Source organism: Ovis canadensis, chromosome 18, assembly GCF_042477335.2.
Source record: "Ovis canadensis isolate MfBH-ARS-UI-01 breed Bighorn chromosome 18, ARS-UI_OviCan_v2, whole genome shotgun sequence".
In the NCBI taxonomy this organism is placed as follows: Eukaryota; Metazoa; Chordata; class Mammalia; order Artiodactyla; family Bovidae; genus Ovis; species Ovis canadensis.
The window spans coordinates 68,725,577-68,745,958 of NC_091262.1; the positions used below are offsets into that span (position 1 = coordinate 68,725,577).

The 20,382-nt window shown below is 41.6% G+C and overlaps 1 protein-coding gene across 7 annotated transcripts in view; it reads left to right on the forward strand.

Moving 5' to 3' along the window:
* The window catches only part of MAPDA (N6-Methyl-AMP deaminase), a 34,325-nt gene that overhangs the window by 420 nt on the left and 13,523 nt on the right, over positions 1 to 20,382 (forward strand). For all 7 annotated transcript variants that reach the window (XM_069558835.1, XM_069558833.1, XM_069558834.1 and 4 more), the window contains exons 2-9: positions 40 to 197; positions 6,263 to 6,487; positions 6,734 to 6,864; positions 7,368 to 7,428; positions 12,407 to 12,494; positions 14,400 to 14,481; positions 17,983 to 18,109; positions 19,278 to 19,358. In XM_069558835.1, the coding sequence (XP_069414936.1) occupies positions 6,425 to 6,487; positions 6,734 to 6,864; positions 7,368 to 7,428; positions 12,407 to 12,494; positions 14,400 to 14,481; positions 17,983 to 18,109; positions 19,278 to 19,358 (633 nt within the window). In that variant the 5' untranslated portion in view covers positions 40 to 197; positions 6,263 to 6,424. The remainder of the gene's footprint in view (positions 1 to 39; positions 198 to 6,262; positions 6,488 to 6,733; positions 6,865 to 7,367; positions 7,429 to 12,406; positions 12,495 to 14,399; positions 14,482 to 17,982; positions 18,110 to 19,277; positions 19,359 to 20,382) is intronic.

Here is a 20,382-nt window from a genome sequence, read left to right on the forward strand (position 1 = left end):
CGGCTGTGATTGACATTTCTTTGATTTTCTATGACCGAGGTTTCGCGGGAGGACTGATGGCTGCGGCTTTTTGTGGACACGTGGACTGTGTCGGGGAAGCGCGGATTGTCACTTTTCTACAAACCTTCCTGGCTGAAACGAAAATTTATCTCAAGTTTTCATAAGCTGACTCAGCTGTTGACAAAAATCTTTCAGAGGTGAGTCTGTGGGGACTGACAACCCAGAACTCGGACTGCAGCGCCTGCATTGAGTGTCTGATAGGGACAAAACAGGATTAGGACCACTAATTTTAGGGGGCAAGGAGAAGGAACGGTCTTTCCTTGGATGCTAACTACGGATACTTACGAAGAGATCCCATTTAAGTCTGAAAACAAGTCAGTGAGGCCATGTACAAAATGAAGAAACCTTTACAGAAGTTGTGATTCACTTAGTCAGTGTTTCCCCACAAATGTATAATGTTGATTCCCTTGTATCCCAGGCTCTGTGCTAAGCTTACAGTAAGTAAACCATTCAGCCTCTGTTTCTCAGCTGTAAAGTGATACTCCCCTCCACGTGCAAAGTTCTGTCTTCTTGGATTGAATTGAATATGTCTGCGGAAGAGAGAATCACAGAAGAGGTGATTATTCTTTCTGAGTCTTGGCAGTTTAAAAGAATCATCAAATTTCTACTTTGAGTGTTTGGGAGTCATCACCAGTAGGAAATCACTTGCAAGGATACTTGGGGGATTTGTAACTTATTAATTGGTATTTGGTGACTCTGGGAGCCTAGATGGAGAAGGAAATCAGGATGACTCTTAAGTATGGTTACCTTGAAGCAGTATGGCACAATGGTGAACAGCATGAGTTTGGGAGTCCAGCTGATTCCGATACTGGAACTGTGTCATTTAGATTTGGTGTTTAAGAGCTCTTAGTGACTTTCACTTCAGTTCAGTCGCTCAGTGTCCGACTCTTTGCAACCTCATGGACTGCAGCACGCCAGGCCTCCCTGTCCATCAACAACTCCCACAGTTGACTCAGACTCATGTCCTTGGAGTCAGTGATGCCATCCAGCCATCTCATCCTCTGTCATCCCCTTCTCCTCCCACCTTCAATCTTTCCCAGCATCAGGGTCTTTTCAAATGAGTCAGCCCTTCCCATCAAGTGGCCAAAGTATTGGAGTTTCAGCTTCAGCATCAGTCCTTCCAATGAATATTCAGGATTGATTTTCTTTAGGATGGACTGGTTGGCTCTCCTTGTAGTCCAAGAGACTCTCAAGAGTCTTCTCCAACACCATAGTTCAAAAGCATCAATTCTTCAGCGCTCGGCTTTCTTTATAGTCCAACTCTCACATCCATACATGACTACTGGAAAAACCATAGCTATGACTAGACGGACCTTTGTTGGCAAAGTAACATCTCTGCTTTTTAATATGCTGTCTAGGTTGGTCATAACTTTTCTCCCAAGAAGTAAGCGTCTTAATTCCATGGCTGCAGTCACCATCTGCAGTGATTTTGGAGCCCCCCAAAATAAAGTCTGACACTGTTTCCACTGTTTCCCCATCTATTTCCCATCAAGTGATGGGACCAGATGCCATGATCTTCGTTTTCTGAATGTTGAGCTTTAAGCCAACTTTTTCATTCTCCTCTTTCACTTTCATCAAGAGGCTCTTTAGCTCCTCTTCACTTTCTGCCATAAGGATTGTGTCATCTGCATATCTGAGGTTATTGATATTTCTCCCAGCAATCTTGATTCCAGCTTGTGCTTCATCCAGCTCAGCGTTTCTCATGATGTACTCTGCATATAAGTTAAATAAGCATGGTGACAATATACAGCCTTGACATACTCCTTTTCCTATTCGGAGCCAGTCTGTTGTTCCATGTCCAGTTCTAACTGTTGCTTCCTGACCTACATACAGGTTTCTCAAGAGGCAGATCAGGTGGTCTGGTATTCCCATCTCTTTCAGAATTTTCCACAGTTTATTGTGATCCACACAGTCAAAGGCTTTGGCATAGTCAACAAAGCAGAAATAGATGTTTTTCTGGAACTCTCTTGCTTTTTCCATGATCCAGCAGATGTTGGCAATTTGATCTCTGGTTCCTCTGCCTTTTCTAAAACCAGCCTGAACATCTGGAAGTTCATGGTTCACGTTTTGTTGAAGCCTGGCTTGGAGAATTTTGAGCATTGCTTTACTAGCATGTGAGACTTAGTTACTTTAGGGAGAGCAATTTCTGTGAAACCGTAAGGGCAGAATCCATGTTTCGGTGAATGGGAGATAAGTAAATGGAGGCAGCTCAAGGAGTGTAGCTCAGAAGGAAAGAAGAATGAGGGATAACGGAAAGTTTTTTTTTTTTTTTTAAGATGGAAGCAAGTACTGTAGTTGCGTGGTGGTTCCCTAGGAGAAATTAGCAAGTGGAGAGAGGTTGACTTGCAGAAAAGTGAGAAGATTAACTAGTGAAATAATGACTTGGAATAGATAAGAAGGAATGGAATATTGGGCATAGATTAGTCTTGGGAACAGGAGACTGAATCCTCTTTCTCTGACTCATGGAGGAAGAAGGGGTATAGATACAGATAAGATTAAGTGTGAGGGAGGGCAGAGAGAAATACAGGAAATTCATGCATAAAGGCTTTTGTTGTCTCTGTAAAGCTAGTGACTGAGTTGTAAAGTTGAGTGTGAGGCAGCTGGGTCTAGCGGAGCTCTTGAGGAGTTTAAAATTGCCCCTGAAGGAAATGGGAGGACTTCCCTGAGTTTGCTGGGCTTTGAGATGTTCATTTCTAAAATGAGTGGATTATGTGAAGTGTCTCAGGGTTGACTGAGAGAAAAAAAGAGGAATGTTGGACTTTGGACAAAATGTATAGCACTGTAGAAATAAAATTTTATATGACAAGTTGATCAATGTGCATGATATATTAGAAATACTATATTTTTGGTAAAGAACATATCAAAAAAAGTGATTTAAGAAGAAAGAGAATGGAGCAGAATTTGTGAATTGGGTACCTCACAGTTGTTTTCTGGTGTGTGTGTGTGTGTTTCAGCTGCACCACAGGTGTCTCCTGGAATCTTAGTTCCCTGGCCAGGGATTGAACCCATGCCCTTGCAGTGAAAGCACAGAGAATTCCCTCCAGTTATTTTTCCCCCCTCAGGTTATTTTTTAAAAATCTGTATATTTTTCTGTAAAATGGGACAGTAATATCTCATAGATTTAATGAGAATTAAGTACAGCTGCCAATTAAGACATTTAGCAGAACATCTGGCTCAGTATGAATGCTTAACAAATAGTAGCAAGTGTTTTTATTCTGAGTTCCCTTTGGGGGGCAAGGACAGAGGGTGGGGAGGAAAAAAATTCCCTGGGAAAAGAGAAGATCTGATTCTGGCTCTGCTCTAATTTGATAAAATATTAGTACAAATGGATTCTGAACCACTGGACCGCAAGGAATGTCTACATTGTGATTTTCTCAGGGTATATGCCCAGTAGTGGAATTGCTGGATCATATGGTAGTGTGCTTACCTGGTGTTAGGATTTACTGACGCTCAGGTCCTTTAATCTCATTGCAGAAAGATTTCAGCGAGAGGCAGAGTGGCAGGCAAAAAATGAGTGTATTTCTCACACTTGTGAGAAATGCAAATGGGCGGATGAAAAGGCTCTGCTCCAGGACCACCTTCTTCCTCATTCATGGGCAGATGTCAAGACTTACATCATTAGTTTCTCCTTTGGTTTTCTATGGTCTAACTGGGACTGTCATGGTGCTATTTAAATCATATGTGTATTAGCAGAAGGGTGGTGACATATACTAAAATATGGTAATGCAGCTCAGGTTTCAGTGTAATGTCTCCTCTCACCTGGTTCATTTCTCCTTTCACCCATGTTTCTGTCTTGGCTGTGTGCAGAAATGCTGTTCTCCAAGAACTATTAACTGCCTGACTTTGTATAACAAGATTCAGACCCCAGGTCTATGGTCTTGTGTTTGTAACTGTCAGGGTCTCTGGCTTGAGTGTGTCTGGCACTTGGATGCCCCTAGTCTTCCTTCAAGGTAGATTGTTACCAGGTTACTGGATTCTTTTCTTGAGTGGTCTTTAGCTTACAACAGTCTCCCAAACTCCCTTAAAATTCCCTTTCTGTTTTTAATAATCCCCTAGTGGGATTTTTCGGAGAAGGCAATGGCACCCCACTCCAGTACTCGTGCCTGGAAAATCCCATGGATGGAGGAGCCTGGTAGGCTGCAGTCCATGGGGTCCCTGAGAGTTGGACGCCACTCAGTGACTTCACTTTCACTTTTCACTTTCATGCATTGGAGAAGGAAATGGCAACCCACTCCAGTGTTCTTGCCTGGAGAATCCCAGCGACGGTGGAGCCTGGTGGGCTGCCCTCTGTGGGGTCGCACAGAGTCGGACACGACTGAAGAAACTTAGCAGTGGGATTTTTAAACTATTTAATTATCCTACTCTATCCCTGGAGCGTCCCAGGTGATGGCACTGGCAGAGAATCTGCCTGCCAATGCCGATGATACAGGAGACACAGGTTTGATCCCTGGATCGGGAAGATCCCCTCAAGGAGGAAATGACAACCTTCTTCAGTATTCCTGCCTGAAAAATCCCATGGACAGAGGAGCCTGGCGGGCTGCAGAACATGGGGTCACAAAGAGTCAGACATGACTGAGCATGCACGCACTCACCATATCCCCTGTCAGGTGCTGGGGAGGTAGTATAAGCCATAGTCCCTGTTTTTAGGAAGTTTATATAGTTCTGGTGAGGGAGACAGACACATCAGTGGTGTAGATACAGTGTGATAAAATGCTGACTTAGACATGCTCACTGGGTTCTCTAGGAGGATAGAGGAGGTGAGTTTAAGTTACTTTATTAATCCTCACAGCTACTCTGCTTTCTTTCTTTTTTTTTTTTGAAGGATAATTACTTTATAACGTTGTGGCGGTCTCAGACTTACATCACTGTGAATCTGTCATAATTGTATATGTATCTCCTCTCCTCTTGAGCCTTCCTCCCCCAACACCATCCTACCCCTTGAGGTCTTCACAGAGCGCCAGGCTGGGCTCCCTGTGTTATGGAGCAGCTTCCTGCTGGTTATCTATTTCACACATGATAGTGTATATATCCTGAGTGTTCATTGGAAGGACTGATGTTGAAGCTGAAACTCCAAAGCTTTGGCCACTTGATGTGAAGAGCTGACTCATTTGAAAAGACCCTGATGCTGGGAAAGATTGAAGGCGGGAGAAGGGGACGACAGAGGATGAGATGGTTGGATGGCATCACTGACTCAATGGAGATGAGTTTGAGTCAACTCTGGGAGTTGCTGATGGACAGGGAGGCCTGGCGTGCTGTGCTGCATGGGGTCGCGAAGAGTCAGACACGACAGAGCAACTGAACTGAACTGAAGTGTATATATGGCAGTGCTACTTTCTCAGCTTCTCCTAGCCTCTCCTTTCCCCAGCTGTGTCCACAAGGTCTTTCTCTACATCTGTGTCTCCATTTCTTCAGTGTAAATAGGTTCATCAGTACTGTGTTTCTGGATTCCGTATATATGCATTAATACATGATGTTTGTTCTTCTCTTTCTGACTGACTTCAGTCTGTGTAACAGGCTCTAGATTCATCTACTCTGCATTTTTATTGAATTTTTATCCCATTTTTTAAATCCCATTTCTACAGTTAAGGAAACTGACGCCTGGAGTTAAAAGTGACTCAGGAGAAAAAAAAAAGAGTGACTCAGGGCCACACACCTACTAAAGGGCAGAACTGGTACAAGGATTATCCTAGGTCCATCTGATTCCGTTGCCTCTATTCTTACTTTATATATTTTAAACAGTTTGAAAATGTGAACGTTTGAACCCAAAGTAGATCTTATAAATTTCTAGTTTTAGAGATAGTTTTGTAGAAAGTGCTAATAGGTAAAAGTATATACCCTATTTGTAAAGGTATACATCTTCCTGGGTCGGGAAGGTCCCCTGGAGAAGGAAGTGGCAACCCACTCCAGTATTCTTGGCTGGAGAGTCCCATGGACAGAGGAACCTGGCGGGTACAGTCCATGGGGTCACAAAGAGTTGGACACGACTGAGCGAGTAATCCTTAATCCTAAACACCCTACTAAATTTCAGATTTTAATTTCCCTCTTTATCAGCTTGAAGACTTCTTATTTCTAATTCAGGTTGTTGGCTCACTTAAATTATTAATAGCTTTGGAGAGCTTTTGTCTTTAGAGGAATAAATTAACAGAACCTGTTTCTTTGCTTTTGTGTCAACATCTAAACATGTCCACATTTGTTTACATAGGTGAAACTGAGCCCAGAACTACGTATACTGTTAATCTTATCAAAACGGGTGGAAATAAAGCAGTCTGAAGGAAATTCAAGGCCACCAAACTTACTGACTGAACTACTTTTAGTATTCATGCTGAGAATAAGTGGCTGGGGAAAGACCTTGCTATTCTGCTAAATGATGATGGAGGCAGAAGAACAGCCACGGAAGACAGCCTTTTACTCAAAATTACCTAAAGTGGTAAGAATTCAACCACAAAATTCTGGAGTGTTGCTAAGTATAATGACTTCTGTGTTGTTTCTTTTCATAAAAAGAGAAATAAAATTTATATGTAGAATTTGTAAACTTTGTACATTTTAAAAGTTATATAGCTGCATCTGTTAGGCCGTTTGCCTAGCGCAGTCTACCAACATCAAGCACCTGCTACAATGCTGTGACTCTCGTGGACTTGAGAAGATTTTTACTGATTGTATTCTCTTATTTTAGGAACTTCATGCCCACTTGAATGGATCCATTAGTTCCAATACCATAAAGAAATTAATAGCCAAGAAACCAGATCTTAAAATCCACGGTCAGATGACTATGATTGACAAAGGAAAGAAAAGAACTTTAGAAGAGTGAGTTCGGGGGAGTTTGTGGACACACTTCTTTTTTTTTCTCTATTTTGTGATTGTAAATAGTATGTAAGGATTCAGATTTTTGTAGTTAAAGGAATAAGGTAGCCGTCTGGTATGGAGAGTATAACTTGGCAAACAGTATTTTTTCCAGCTGTCAGACTGTTGACAAATTTTAGTGATTTGTATTGTTCGTGAAATTATACTATATTGGAATATTCTTTAGACTTGGAAATAGAGACTTCTTGATTTTTTTCCCCCTGTTTCCTACTTCCACTTGAGATAGGGGTTGTGGAGGTGAAGAAGGGAAACTATTGTTTTCCACTTAAAAGTAACATTTAATTTTCAGTCATTTGATGATCAGTGTCCAGATGTCCAGATCAGTGTAATTTTTGAGAAGCCTATTCTGTTGTTCCTTATAAATATATAGTTACTACTAGCCTAAAATCAATTAATTTAGTGAAGTTTTTGATGACTAAAGTATGTTAAAACTTTTCATATTGCAGGTGCCTCCAGATGTTTCAAATAATTCATCTACTTACTACTAGCCCTGAAGATGTTCTAATGGTGAGAAATGAAGCATTTTTAGACTGGTTTAAACATTAGTAAGTAATTGATGTCCTTCTGTTGTTGCACATGACTCAAGAGTCTGATGAAAAATATTTTTTGCTTTTTTTATGGTAACTTTTGAAAAACAATGTTGAGACATTTGCCTAACAGCTAATAGACTCTATTAATTGTAAACTATATGAGGAAAGAACCAAGATCAAAATCTTCTGTTAGGTAGAAAATTGGACAGTGCGGAGGAGAAAAGCTTGCCCTTTTTTCATATATGTATAAACTCTGTATACAAAATATCATATGAAATATCTGACCACAGGCTTTACCTGAATTGCTTGGGATACTTTGAAGTTTCTGGGTGGACAGTATAGAGAATGAAGACGTTCAAGAGCTGCTTGGAGATTGAATGATTAATCCTTAGGGAAACTGCCTTCCCTCTAGAGATGAAGGGCTAGAGGACTCCACTGTGTTCCCTTAGCTAGATGACTGGCTTTGTATCAGATTTGTGTCATTGATCTGATTAGGATGGCATCTTTAAATGTTCTCTTTCTAATTGGAGAGAAGCAGAATCCTATCAGTGTTTTTAACCCTTAGGGAAAAAGTGCAAAGTAAGAAATATAATGTGTTTTTGGAGAGGTGACATTTGACTGGTCAAGAAAGAATTTTCTCCTTGGCTGAGACTGATCCTCTTGATAATTATTAAGTAAATTAATCACCTTTTGGAGGAATGTTAACTCTTAAGAGTTTAGTTTAGCAGAAGTTGACAGAGTGTCCCCAGTGTTCCAGGCACTCTGCTAGGACTGAGAGATAAAAAGATCGACATGGTCGCTGCCCCTCAGGAATCCATAGTCAGGTTGGAGAGACAGACCCATAAGAGGATAAATCCAACATCAAGAGGTAAGCTCTGTGTTGGAGACATGGACAGGGGTTTTTAGGAACCCTAGGGAGCATTTGTTGTCTTATCAGCCACTCAGCAGGTCCCGTTGAACCCTGCTAGGGACATCCACCACAGGAGGCTTTGTCTAATTTTCTGTTGTTGAGTGGAACAGAGCAAAACTGATTACATTTTAGATTCTGAGAGTTCTGTGGGTATAATATGCCATACTCATTGTTTCTTTTTTTTTAAAGTTGCTAAGAAGCTTTAATAAATGAACCTTGTGTGGGAATAAGTCAAGGGATTGTTTATAGATATGGGACTGAGTGTATTAGGATCGCTTAACAGTCTCATCAGAATAACTGAGTGTAGTCTCAAAAAGACAAGATTGAAATGTATCTGAAAAAAACATTAACTCTTGCATGTGCTAGATTCTGTGCTCAACATGACTTTTCTGAAGTGGTCATTTTTATTGCTCCCTTTTTGCAGATGAAAAAAGCTGAGGCCTAAAGAGGTTAAATATAACTTGTTCAAGGTCACTCACCATGAGTAAAGTGGCGGAATTGGCTGTTTTGTCTGATTCCAGAGTCCTTGTCCTTTCTTATTTGAGATGTGCAGTCTTACCATCCCTGGAGTAAGCAGCAACTTAATTGTGAGGTACTCTTATCTGAAGACAGAACTTGAGTCGATGTTCTCAGTCCAGAGCGTAGGAGAACAAAGCCCAAAGAGCTAGGAGCTGACTGCGGTACCTGTTGCTGCCTAGAGCAGAAAGGACTGAATCTGGTTGACATGGGAAGGGAAGTCACTCCCTAGAGAAGTGTCCTTGGATATGAGCTAGAGATGATTCCACAGGTCTCACTGTGGCCTAGCGAAGTCTTCCTTCCACTGCTTTCAATCAGTAGTTGCCAGCAGCCTTATGTTGTTCCTTTAGGTTTCACAGGTACCTCACCGCCAGGAAAAGGGATGCCCTGGATAGTAGATATGATCACTTCACACCTTCCCTTCACCCTCGTCATCAATACACACATTATAGACAGGCTTCTGCATTAGTCTCTTGTGAGCTGGGATAGGAGGAGTTGGTCTTTCTGGATCTGCTTAGTTAAGGAGTGAAGATAAGATCTGAGTTCCTCACACCTGCAAAGACAAGGACTGTGCTGTGGTAATGGCAGTGGCAGCAACGTGGGGTTTCTGGAACACCAGCGCTACAGGGTGGTCTAGCACCTTTGATGATAGTACAGAGGCTGCAGGGTTGTGCCTAGTGGTGGAGGAAGCAATAGTGTCTTGCTTGGTCCAAGGGTGTCATGTGATTTTGAATGCTTTTGTGTCGTCCTTGTTACTGAGTCCAACCTCTCTCTGCTTGCCACACAGCAGGCCAATAAATTCAAGAGATGAGGTGTTGAGGCAAGGAATATGACTTTATTGGGAAAGCTGGCAGATGGAGAAGATGGCAGACTAACATCTCAAAATAACCATCTTATTGGAGTCTGGATGCCAGTTTCTTTTCCAGAACAAAGATGAGGAGAGGTGAGGGATTAAGGTTGAAAATGCTGTTAATCTTACAAATGTCTTCTGGAATGGCCAGCCTCCACAAGAGGATATATTAATTTTTTCCTTCCTGTAGCCATCTACAGGTGGACAAAGTCCTGAACAAAGGCATTTTGGTTTGACATTAAGGCAGAGGGGGGCAGGGTTCTCCGAGGCAGGCCATTTTGTACGCTTATAATAATAAAAGCAACAGAAAGCAAAGGTTAAAGTCGAAGAAACAGATCCAGCATGGAGTCAAAATTGAGTCTTGCGTGTAACATCCTGAGCTATGTGATCTCTAAGGCTGATTCTCCAGTCCTCCTGGTGAATCTGAGCCACCTGTTATATGCATGTTGTAATAAGTTCCATTTTGGCTTTAGTATGAAGAAAAAAGATGAGGCCCAGACCTTAGCTTGCAGTGAATCCACCAAGGTGGTGCCTCCCTGTTAAGCACTGTCTGTACAGTCAGCCAGCCTTGTTTCTCTGCCAGGACACTGCATCTGTGTGCCCATGTGCATGTGGGCAAAGCAGGTTAAGAGTAGGATACCAACTGTAAGGACTAACTAGGGCTGGTTGTCACAGCATTTCTAACCTGGTCCTTTTTCCTCCTAGGTTTTTACATTTTAGGTAATGGCAATGAGGGAAAACATGCCTTCAGCCTTTAGATATCATTTATCTTGGTCGTTGAGTAATGTTTGGATTGTTGAGTTTTCTATTAGATTGAATACAGTTTTCTAACTCAAATTTATCACCCATTTTCTTTGCCTAAAGAATCTTCCTAAGTACATTTGGGGAGAGTTTAAACCTGCCAAAAGAAATTCTTGCAAAGTTCAACTTATCCCTAAATAACGTGAATAAGAACCTTAAGCCATGACTCTATTTTTTTATATATATTTTTCATTGAAGGATTATTGCTTTACAATATTGTTTTGGTTTCTGCCGTACATAAACATGAATCAGCCATCAGCATACATATGTCCCCTCCCTCTTGGGCTTCCCTCCCACCTCCCACCTCATCCCGCCCCTCTAGCTTGTTACAGAGCTCTGGTTTGAGTTCCCTGAGTCACACAGCCAATTCCCATTGGCAGTATATTTTATATATGGCAATGTATACGTCTCTTTGCTACTCTCCCCATTCGACCCACCCTCTCCTCCTCCCCACTCCCCCACCCCGTGTCCATAAATCTTGTTCTTTATGTCTGCATCTCCATTGCTGGCCTGCAAATAGGTTCATCAGTACCATCTTTCAGGATACCACATATATGCATAAATACGTGATATTTGTTTTAGTTCCAGACTTACTTCATTCTGTATAATAGGTGCTAGGGTCATCCACCTCATTAGAACTGACTCAGATGCATTCCTTTTTATGTCTGAGTAATATTCCATTGTATATATGTTCCACAACTTCTTTATCCCTTCATCTGTCGACAGACATCTAGGCTGCTTCCATGCCCTGGCTATTGTAAATAGCGCTGCATTGAACATTGGGGTGCATGTGTCTTTTTCAGTTTGGGTTTCCTCAGGGTGTATGCCTGCTAGTGGGATTGCTGGGTCATGTGCTAGTTTTCTTTCCTAGTTTTTTAAGGACTCTCCATACTGTCTTCCACAGTGACTGTATCAGTTTACATTCCCACCAGCAGTACAAGAGGGTTCCTTTTTCTCCACACCCTCTCCAGCATTTATTGTTTGTAGATTTTTTGATGATGATGGCCATTCTGACTGGTTTGAGGTAATATCTCATTGTAGTTTTGATTTACATTTCTCTAATAATGAGTGATGTTGAGCATCTTTTTGTTGGTTTATTAGCCATCTGTATGTCTTCACTGGAGAAATGTCTGTTTAGGTCTTTTGCTCACTTTTGGTTTGGGTTGTTTGTTTTTCTTATATTGAGTTGTATGATCTGCTTATATATTTTGGAAATTAGTCCTTTATCAGTTGTTTCATTTGCTATTATTTTCTCCCATTATGAGGGTTGTCTTTTCACCTTGTCTGTAGTTTCCTTTGGTGTGCAAAAGCTTTTCAGTTTAATTAGGTCCCACGTGTTTATTTTTGTTTTTATTTCCATTACTCTAGGAGGTGGGTCTTAGAGGGTCTTGCTGTGATTTATATCATACACTGTTCTGCCGATGTTTTCCTCTATGAGAAGCCATGGCATTAAATGGTACATCAGTACTGCCTAATCATTTTAGCTGCTTATTTCTATATGTAACTGCCCAGTACTATACACTCATAGATGGTTTACTGGTTTTAGTTTTGCCTCATTTCTCTGTTTTATCAGTCTGCTGTTCTCTAGGAAATAGAGAAATGGTTAAAAGGGAAGAAGAGAAACAAAAGGTGGCGGGGGGTTGTGCAGACTTGGATTTAATGTGAGAGTGAGGGGGGTAAGGGGAGCTGTTGGAAACATGGTAGTTTTGTCACAGCTGTCACTAGGGGTGTGAAAAGCAGGGTGCTTCACCATGTGGGAGACTCCCCCCACTCCTTGCGAGTCATTTAACGTGTGGAATAGAGCTGTAGCACGTGGCATTTTCATGGAGCCCCTTACACTAATGTTATCAGTATTGTGAGCATTGCTTTCATTATCAGGTGACGAAAGATGTCATTAAAGAATTTGCAGATGACGGTGTCAAGTATCTGGAACTAAGGAGCACACCCAGAGGAGAAAATGCTACAGGTAAAATCTAACTCCTGATACTTCTCAGCATATGTCTATCTTTTTCCTCACATGCTTTGATCATGCATATGCCTGCAAAGTTGAGACTATGCAGCATTTACCGTTACACTGTTGTAAAAGTAGGGCTAAAGGTCCATATCTTCCGATGTACTTTAATGACATATGTTATTAATGAGTCAGTCAATTATTTATAAGTTAAAATACCAGGTCAGGTATTATCTGTTGAAGGGAAATTAAAAGGGCTGCAAAAATTTCATTTATTCTTATTTGCTCTTCTCACTCTGAAAAAAGAACACTTGTTCCCTATAGCTGTGTTCTTAAATAGACGTTAGTTCATGTTCCCTGCATCAAGTACTTGTGACACAGTGCTCCTGGGTGGATGTGGAATCGCGTTTCATGACAGTCACTGAAATGAAGTTATTCAGTCTCTTCTCGGGGACTGATGGTATCAGGCCAGGAGCCAGCTGTGATGTGGTTAAACCTCTCTGGATGGAGATGAGCAGATCTGGATATGGTCTGGAGAAGCTTCCTAGGGCCCTCTTTCTGCTGATAAGAGCAGCATCAGGAGGTATTCTATGATGTGCTTGGGTCCTGCTTAGCATTTTGTGACCAGATCATCTTGTGCCTGGATAACGTGTAGCCAGCATCATTCAGGGGGTGAAATTTTAAACTACATATAGTAAAGTAAGTGTTGAAATGAGATAAGCAGGAGATTCTTTTTTTGTTTTTGATTTTTATTAGAATATAGTTGACTTACAATGTCATGTTAGTTCTGCTGAACAGCAAAGTGAATCAGTTATTCATATATATCCACCCTTTTTTAGATTCTTTCCCATGCAGGTCATTACAGAGTATTGAGAAGAGCTCCCTTTGCTGTATAGTGGGTCCTTTTTAGTTATCTACTTTACATATAGTCGTGTGTATGTGTCAATCCCAATCTCCCAATTATCCCTCCCCCTGAACAGAAGATTCTCATTTCACATTTTTAAACTTTAGGATCAGTTCCAAGTTATGCTGGTAAGGATAGTGAAAGGGAAGGAGAAAAGCAATCTGTAGATTATTAGTGCTAGTTGACCCTTCAAATGGAGATTCAAAGGGAAATGCTAACTTAAGTGTGCAGAATAGGGGAATAGTTAAAGTTTAATGGAATATTTGGTAACCATTAAAAATATTTGCAAAGACACTTTAATGACATGAAGACATGCTCAGAGTACAGTGTTAAATGAACGACTGTGATACACATACACCTAGCATCTCATCTGTTCAGAACTGTATTTTTGTTGTTGTTCAGTCGCCAGGTCATATCACTCTGTGTGTGTGTGTGTGTGTGTGTGTGTGTGTGAATTTGTTGTTGTTCAGCTGCTCAGTTGTGTCTCTTTGCTACCCCGTGGACTACAGCACACCAGACTTCCCTGTCTTTCACCAACTCCCAGAAGTCTGCTCAAACTCATGTCTGTTGAGTCAGTGATGCCATGCAACTGTCTCATCCTCTCTTGCCCCCTTCCCCTGAACCAGGGTCGAACTCAGGTCTCCTGCATTGCAGGCAGATTCCTTACCGTCTGAGCTGCCAGGGAAGCTCATTAAGTACAAATGGCATTCACTAAAGCCTGCATATGCAAGAGATACAGATTCGACCCCTGTGTCAGGAAGATCCCTGGAAGAGGAATCCACCCACTCCAGTATTCTTGCCTGGAGAATCCCATGGACAGAGGAGCGTGGCGGGCTGCAGTCCATGGGGTTGCAGAGGCTGACATGACTGAGTGTGCACACACATCCATAACTCATCTGCAACCATACACTTATCACACAGAGAGCGAAGCGTAATTGTTCATGTAGGAATACGATTGTTGAAGGATGAAGTTGTTGATGATCTCTTTACAGATGTTTTATTTGTGTCCTTTCCAGGAATGACTAAAAAGACTTATGTGGAATCTATACTTGAGGGTATAAAACAGTCCAAAGAAGAAAACGTAGACATTGATGTTAGGTAAGAAACATTGTGCCTTAGTGGTCACCACTGAAACTACTAGAAGGTGACAGTTTTACTCTTTTGAGCATGAGTATAACAGATTCTTATAAATCAACCAATAACTGACTTTTATTTTATAATAGAAAAAAGGTCAAGAACTTCATTGTTTAAAGTTGAGAATACAGTTTTGAATTTTTTTTTCCTATGGCAATAAAGTTCTGAGTCCTTTTGCTGTAGTGAAGTGTGGCTTCCCGTGGCTCTTCAACAAAAATCCAGACTTCTTCTTGGGGCCTGCAAGGTCCCATGTGCGGCCTTTCTCACTTCAGCAGCCTCGTGTGTTCCACTGGTCACTCACCATGCACTGACCTTCCCCCTATTCCTCAAACAGGCCAAGACTGTCGTCCCATGTCAGCACTTTTGTGCTTCCTGTTGCTTCTGCCTAGAGCACTCTGCCATATCCTCGCATGGCTGGCTGCTTGTTACTCAGGTCTCATGTGCCTGTCACTTCCTCAGAGAGGCCTTCCTTGACCACTGTATCTAACATGCCTCCCCACATCTTCTAGTTACTCCATTTATTTCCTTTATGACACACCTCTTAACAAAATCAGAAATTTTCTTGTTTTATTTATACATATACACATTCACCCACTAGAGTGTAAGTTCGGTGAGGCCAGGGACGTTGTCTTTTGATTCACCAGTACTTAGAGCTGGCACATAATTAGGGCTCAATAAGTCCTTGATGGAAGAAAATAAAGAAACCTAGCTGGCTTTCTGGCTATAAAATCTGTCTATAACATCTCTCAGTTATGCTTAACTGGACTGATACCCTAATTAAAAAACAAAAACAGGCAAAATACAAGAATTCAGAAGAGAAAACATAGAAATGGCCAATAAATGTAATAGAAAACTATTTAACGTCAATAATCAGATAATTTTGTTTATTTTTTAATATGTTAATATAATTTGTATCAGCTATTGGGTACATGTTAGAATATTACCAGTCTTGTAACCCTCAAATAGCTGTGAAAAGAAGAGAAGCGAAAAGCAAAGGAGAAAAGGAAAGATATAAGCATCTGAATGCAGAGTTCCAAAGAATAGCAAGAAGAGGTAAGAAAGCCTTCTTCAGCGATCAATGCAAAGAAATAGAGAAAAACAACAAAATGGGAAAGACTAGAGATCTCGTCAAGAATATTAGAGATACCAAGGGAACATTTCATGCAAAGATGGGCTCAATAAAGGACAGAAATGGTATGGACCTAACAGAAGCAGAAGATATTAAGAAGAGGTGGCAAGAATACACGGAAGAACTGTACAAAAAAGATCTTCACGACCCAGATAATCATGATGATGTGGTCACTAATCTAGAGCCAGACATCTTGGAATGTGAAGTCAAGTGGGCCTTAGAAAGCATCACTACAAACAAAGCTAGTGGAGGTGATGGCATTCCAGTTGAGCTGTTTCAAATCCTGAAAGATGATGCTGTGAAAGTGCTGCACTCAATATGCCAGCAAATTTGGAAAACTCAGCAGTGGCCACGGGACTGGAAAAGGTCAGTTTTCATTCCTATTCCAAAGAAAGGAAATGCAAAAGAATGCTCAAACTACCACACAATTGCACTCATCTCACATGCTAGTAAAGTAATGCTCAAAATTCTCCAAGCCAGGCTTCAGCAATACGTGCACCGCGAACTCCCTGATGTTCAAGCTGGTTTTAGAAAAGGCAGAGGAACCAGAGATCAAATTGCCAACATCCGCTGGATGCTTTTTTTGCAAGAAGAGTTCCAGAAAAACATCTATTTCTGCTTTATTGACTATGCCAAAGCCTTTGACTGTGTGGATCACAATAAACTGGAAAATTCTGAAAGAGATGGGAATACCAGACCACCTAACCTGCCTCTTGAGAAATCTGTGTGCAGGCTAGGAAGCAACAGAACTGGACATGGAACAACAGACTGGTTCCAAATAGGAAAAGGAGTACGTCAAGGCTGTATATTGTCACCCTACTTTTTTAACTTATATGCAGAGTACATCATGAGAAACACTGGACTGGAAGAAACACAAGCTGGAATCAAGATTGCCGGGAGAAATATCAATAACCTCACATATGCAGATGACACCACCCTTATGGCAGAAAGTGAAGAGGAACTAAAAAGCCTCTTGATGAAAGTGAAAGAGGAGAGTGAAAAAGTTGGCTTAAAGCTCAACATTCAGAAAACGAAGATCATGGCATCCGGTCCCATCACTCCATGGGAAATAGATGGGGAAACAGTGGAAACAGTGTCAGACTTTATTTTGGGGGCTCCAAAATCACTGCAGATGGTGACTGCAGCCATGAAATTAAAAGACGCTTACTCCTTGGAAGAAAAGTTATGAGCAACCTAGATAGTATATTCAAAAGCAGAGACATTACTTTGCCGACTAAGGTCCGTCTAGTCAAGGCTATGGTTTTTCCTGTGGTCACGTATGGATGTGAGAGTTGGACTGTGAAGAAAGCTGAGTGCCGAAGAATTGATGCTTTTGAACTGTGGTGTTGGAGAAGACTCTTGAGAGTCCCTTGGACTGCAAGGAGATCCAACCAGTCCATTCTGAAGGAGATCAGCCCTGGGATTTCTTTGGAAGGAATGATGCTAAAGCTGAAGCTCCAGTATTTTGGCCACCTCATGTGAAGAGTTGACTCATTGGAAAAGACTCTGATGCTGGGAGGGATTGGGGGCAGGAGGAGAAGGGGACGACAGAGGATGAGATGGCTGGATGGCATCACTGACTCAATGGACATGAGTCTGAGTGAACTCCGGAAGTTGGTGATGAACAGGGAGGCCTGGTGTGCTGCGATTCATGGGGTCACAAAGAGTCAGACACGACCGAGCGACTGAACTGAACTGAACTGAACCCTTAATGAAATAACAGATCTAAGCCTTCTGATGAAGGAACCACCACCTATTAATTCCTCTTGCCTCAATATTGAATCTGATGTGACTAAGCCTCTAGACTGGATCCAGTTTCCAATTCGTAGGAAATACAAGAGACAGGAGAACAGGTTAGCAACATAGGGATTCAATCAGCAAAATCAAACTGTGGGAAACTCTACAGAACAAATGATCTGGTTTCTTCAACAAAGAAATTCAAGAAAAGAGGATGGGGAGAGGTGTGAAGTAGAGGGTGGGAGAGAGGGGCGGGAAGTAGCTGTAGATTAAAAGCAACTTGAGACACATTGACCAGAACAATGTGTGGACCTTAGTTTGATTCTGAACCAAACAGACTAAAAACCAAATACATGCACAACAACAAAAAAAAACCCATGAAATAATCAGAAGTTTGAGCAGTAACTAGATATCTGGTGCTGTTGAGAATTTATGTTTCCCTCCCTCTGGCAAAGTAAGCTGTCAAGTCAGTCAGGCTGTACTTCTGTAGTAAGATACATCGCAAGTAGCTTGCCGTACGTCTCTGGCCTTCCCCAGAGTTGTCTTTTTCATCTTTACAATCTGCATTCGTTTTCAACTGTGTTCTTCTTGCATTGAAGGTATTTGATATCAATTGACAGAAGAGGTGGCCCTTCAGCGGCCAAGGAGGCTGTTAAACTTGCTGAAGAGTTCTTCCTTTCTGCAGAGGATACAGTTCTTGGCCTTGACCTCAGTGGAGACCCTGCAGTAAGTTATTTTTCCAAAATATGTTTTATTTCTAAAAGGTAGAATCAGTCTGTGGGATAAGGATTAGGTTGGGGCACCTTGCGTTCTCCAGAGGTTCAGCAGACACCCTGTGTGTATGAAGCCCTATTCTGCCCTGGATGACCAGAATGTCCACAGCAACTGCTCTCCAGGTTTCAGTGAAAGAGTTAAGCCCTCTATAAAAAAGAAAAAAAAAAAGATTTGTATGACAGTATGATTATTTTCTTCATTTTTCTAAAGATGGTACCCAACTAGTACCATTCCACATACATAGAGAGAGTTGATTTATTACAGTCCATGTCTAATGCTTTGACTTGACTAGACGTATCAAATCAAAGCTCCGGGAGGTGGTGATGGACAGGGAGGCCTGGCATGCTGTGATTCAGGGGGTCGAAAAGAGTCGGACACGACTGAGCGACTGATCTGAACTGAACTGAACTGATGTCTAATGCTTAATTAATGCTTAACTGTGCGTAGGACTTAATTATCTCACAGAAGCCCCATTTGAAAAAGGGTGGCCTAGAGCTTCTTGAAGGTCATATTCAAACAGGGTGTCTCAGCTATGGCACTACTGACATCTTGGGCCAAAGAATTTTTATTGTAGGAGAATGTTATGTGTATTTTAAGATGTTTAGCAGCATCCCTGACCTCTTCCCAATAGATCCCAGCACCTTGTTAGTTGTAACAACCAAAAATGTTTGTAGACGTCACCACATGTCCCTTGAGGGGCAGAATCACCTCAGTTGAAAATCACTGAATCAGAGTCCTATGAACCTGGTTCTTAACAGCTTTAACGAAACCGGGGCTGTTCTGGCCTTGTTCCATCATCCGTTTGATAGAAGCTTTCTTTACCCGTCATACTTATTCCTAAAGTTCTAGATACCTAGATAACCATCTAGAAATAAAATTTGGTGACTGTTATATCTAGCTTAGCTGATTCACCTGAGGTTCACTGATACTTGAGATTGTCGAGGGCAAGGACAGTGGCTTTGCCAGCTTTGAATTCCCTAATTTTGCTTTATAAACAAAATGTACAAATGAGTCCATCTGCCACTTTATTTCCTGCCATTATTCCTTTGTTATTGAGACAGTACTCAGTTCTTCAGTTTGCCTAAACTCATATATCCTCATCTTAACTTTTATCTTCAAGGCAGGACAAGCAAAAGACTTCTTGGAACCTCTTTTAGAAGCTAAAAAATCTGGTCTGAAGTTGGCACTTCATCTTTCAGAGGTAAATAATACTGTAAAATTAGGCTGGAGAGGGTAGATTACATGGAAAATCATTAACAGAAAATAATAAGCACTTGTACAGGGCTAAAGATAAACCTGGCTTGGGAAAACACGTTTAGAGAGAAAATGGAAATATTTTTGTGTAAGTTATAAAGGCATAACTTGCCGTAGGCCCTGGAGTTTTGGTTTCTATGTTGTTACAGTTCCTGGGCTTGGCTGTTGACTTGCGCCACAGTTGTATGCTTAGAACAGTTCAACAACAGCTTGTTGGAGAAAATGCATGAATTTTAGTCAGCAGCCTTGTTATCAACAAACCAACACTGAGAAAAGCCTGAGTTTGCCTCTCTTGTCCTTGCAGGGAAGGGATCGGAATGTATCACATACCCTGGCAAGAAAGAAAGTAGCTCATCATCGTGTTATAAGGCCCAGAGGGAGATCGGGTGCCCCTGTGGGCCCCAACTTGACAGCAAGAGCGCAGGGCAGTTCAGGCATGGAAGTAGCTGGAGAACAGTCACTTCCCTGGTCGGCACGTCCCTGAGAGGCAAACGAGGGCTCTTCTGCACTTTTCCATTTTATGGATAGATTTGCTTTCTTACCTCGGTACTTCTACCTACTTAATGCCTTCTTTTATTAACATACGAAAAGCTGTAAATAATAATTAAGGTATGCAACTTGATAAATTTGGATTTAATTGTTTCTTGAATGCAGGAAATATCACCTGCTTAACTGCACATGATTATTTTGAGTATTAGATGAGGTCATGATATAAAAATTGAGGCCAAAATTGGAGCTTCTTGTCAGTACTGAGTGTTTTTCATGTCTGCAAACAGAGAGTCAGTCATCTAGTAGCAGAACTTAAGGTCTAGGATCTATGTTTCCACTCGGATCCAAAAGACCCTTCACACACAGGACACCCTCTAGGTGACCTAACCGATGCCAGACTGAGGCCGTCGGGCAGGGTAACAGAACAGCCAGCGTGAGGCCGGTTACCTCTGATCTCTGCACAGCATAAGAACCTGCCCTTT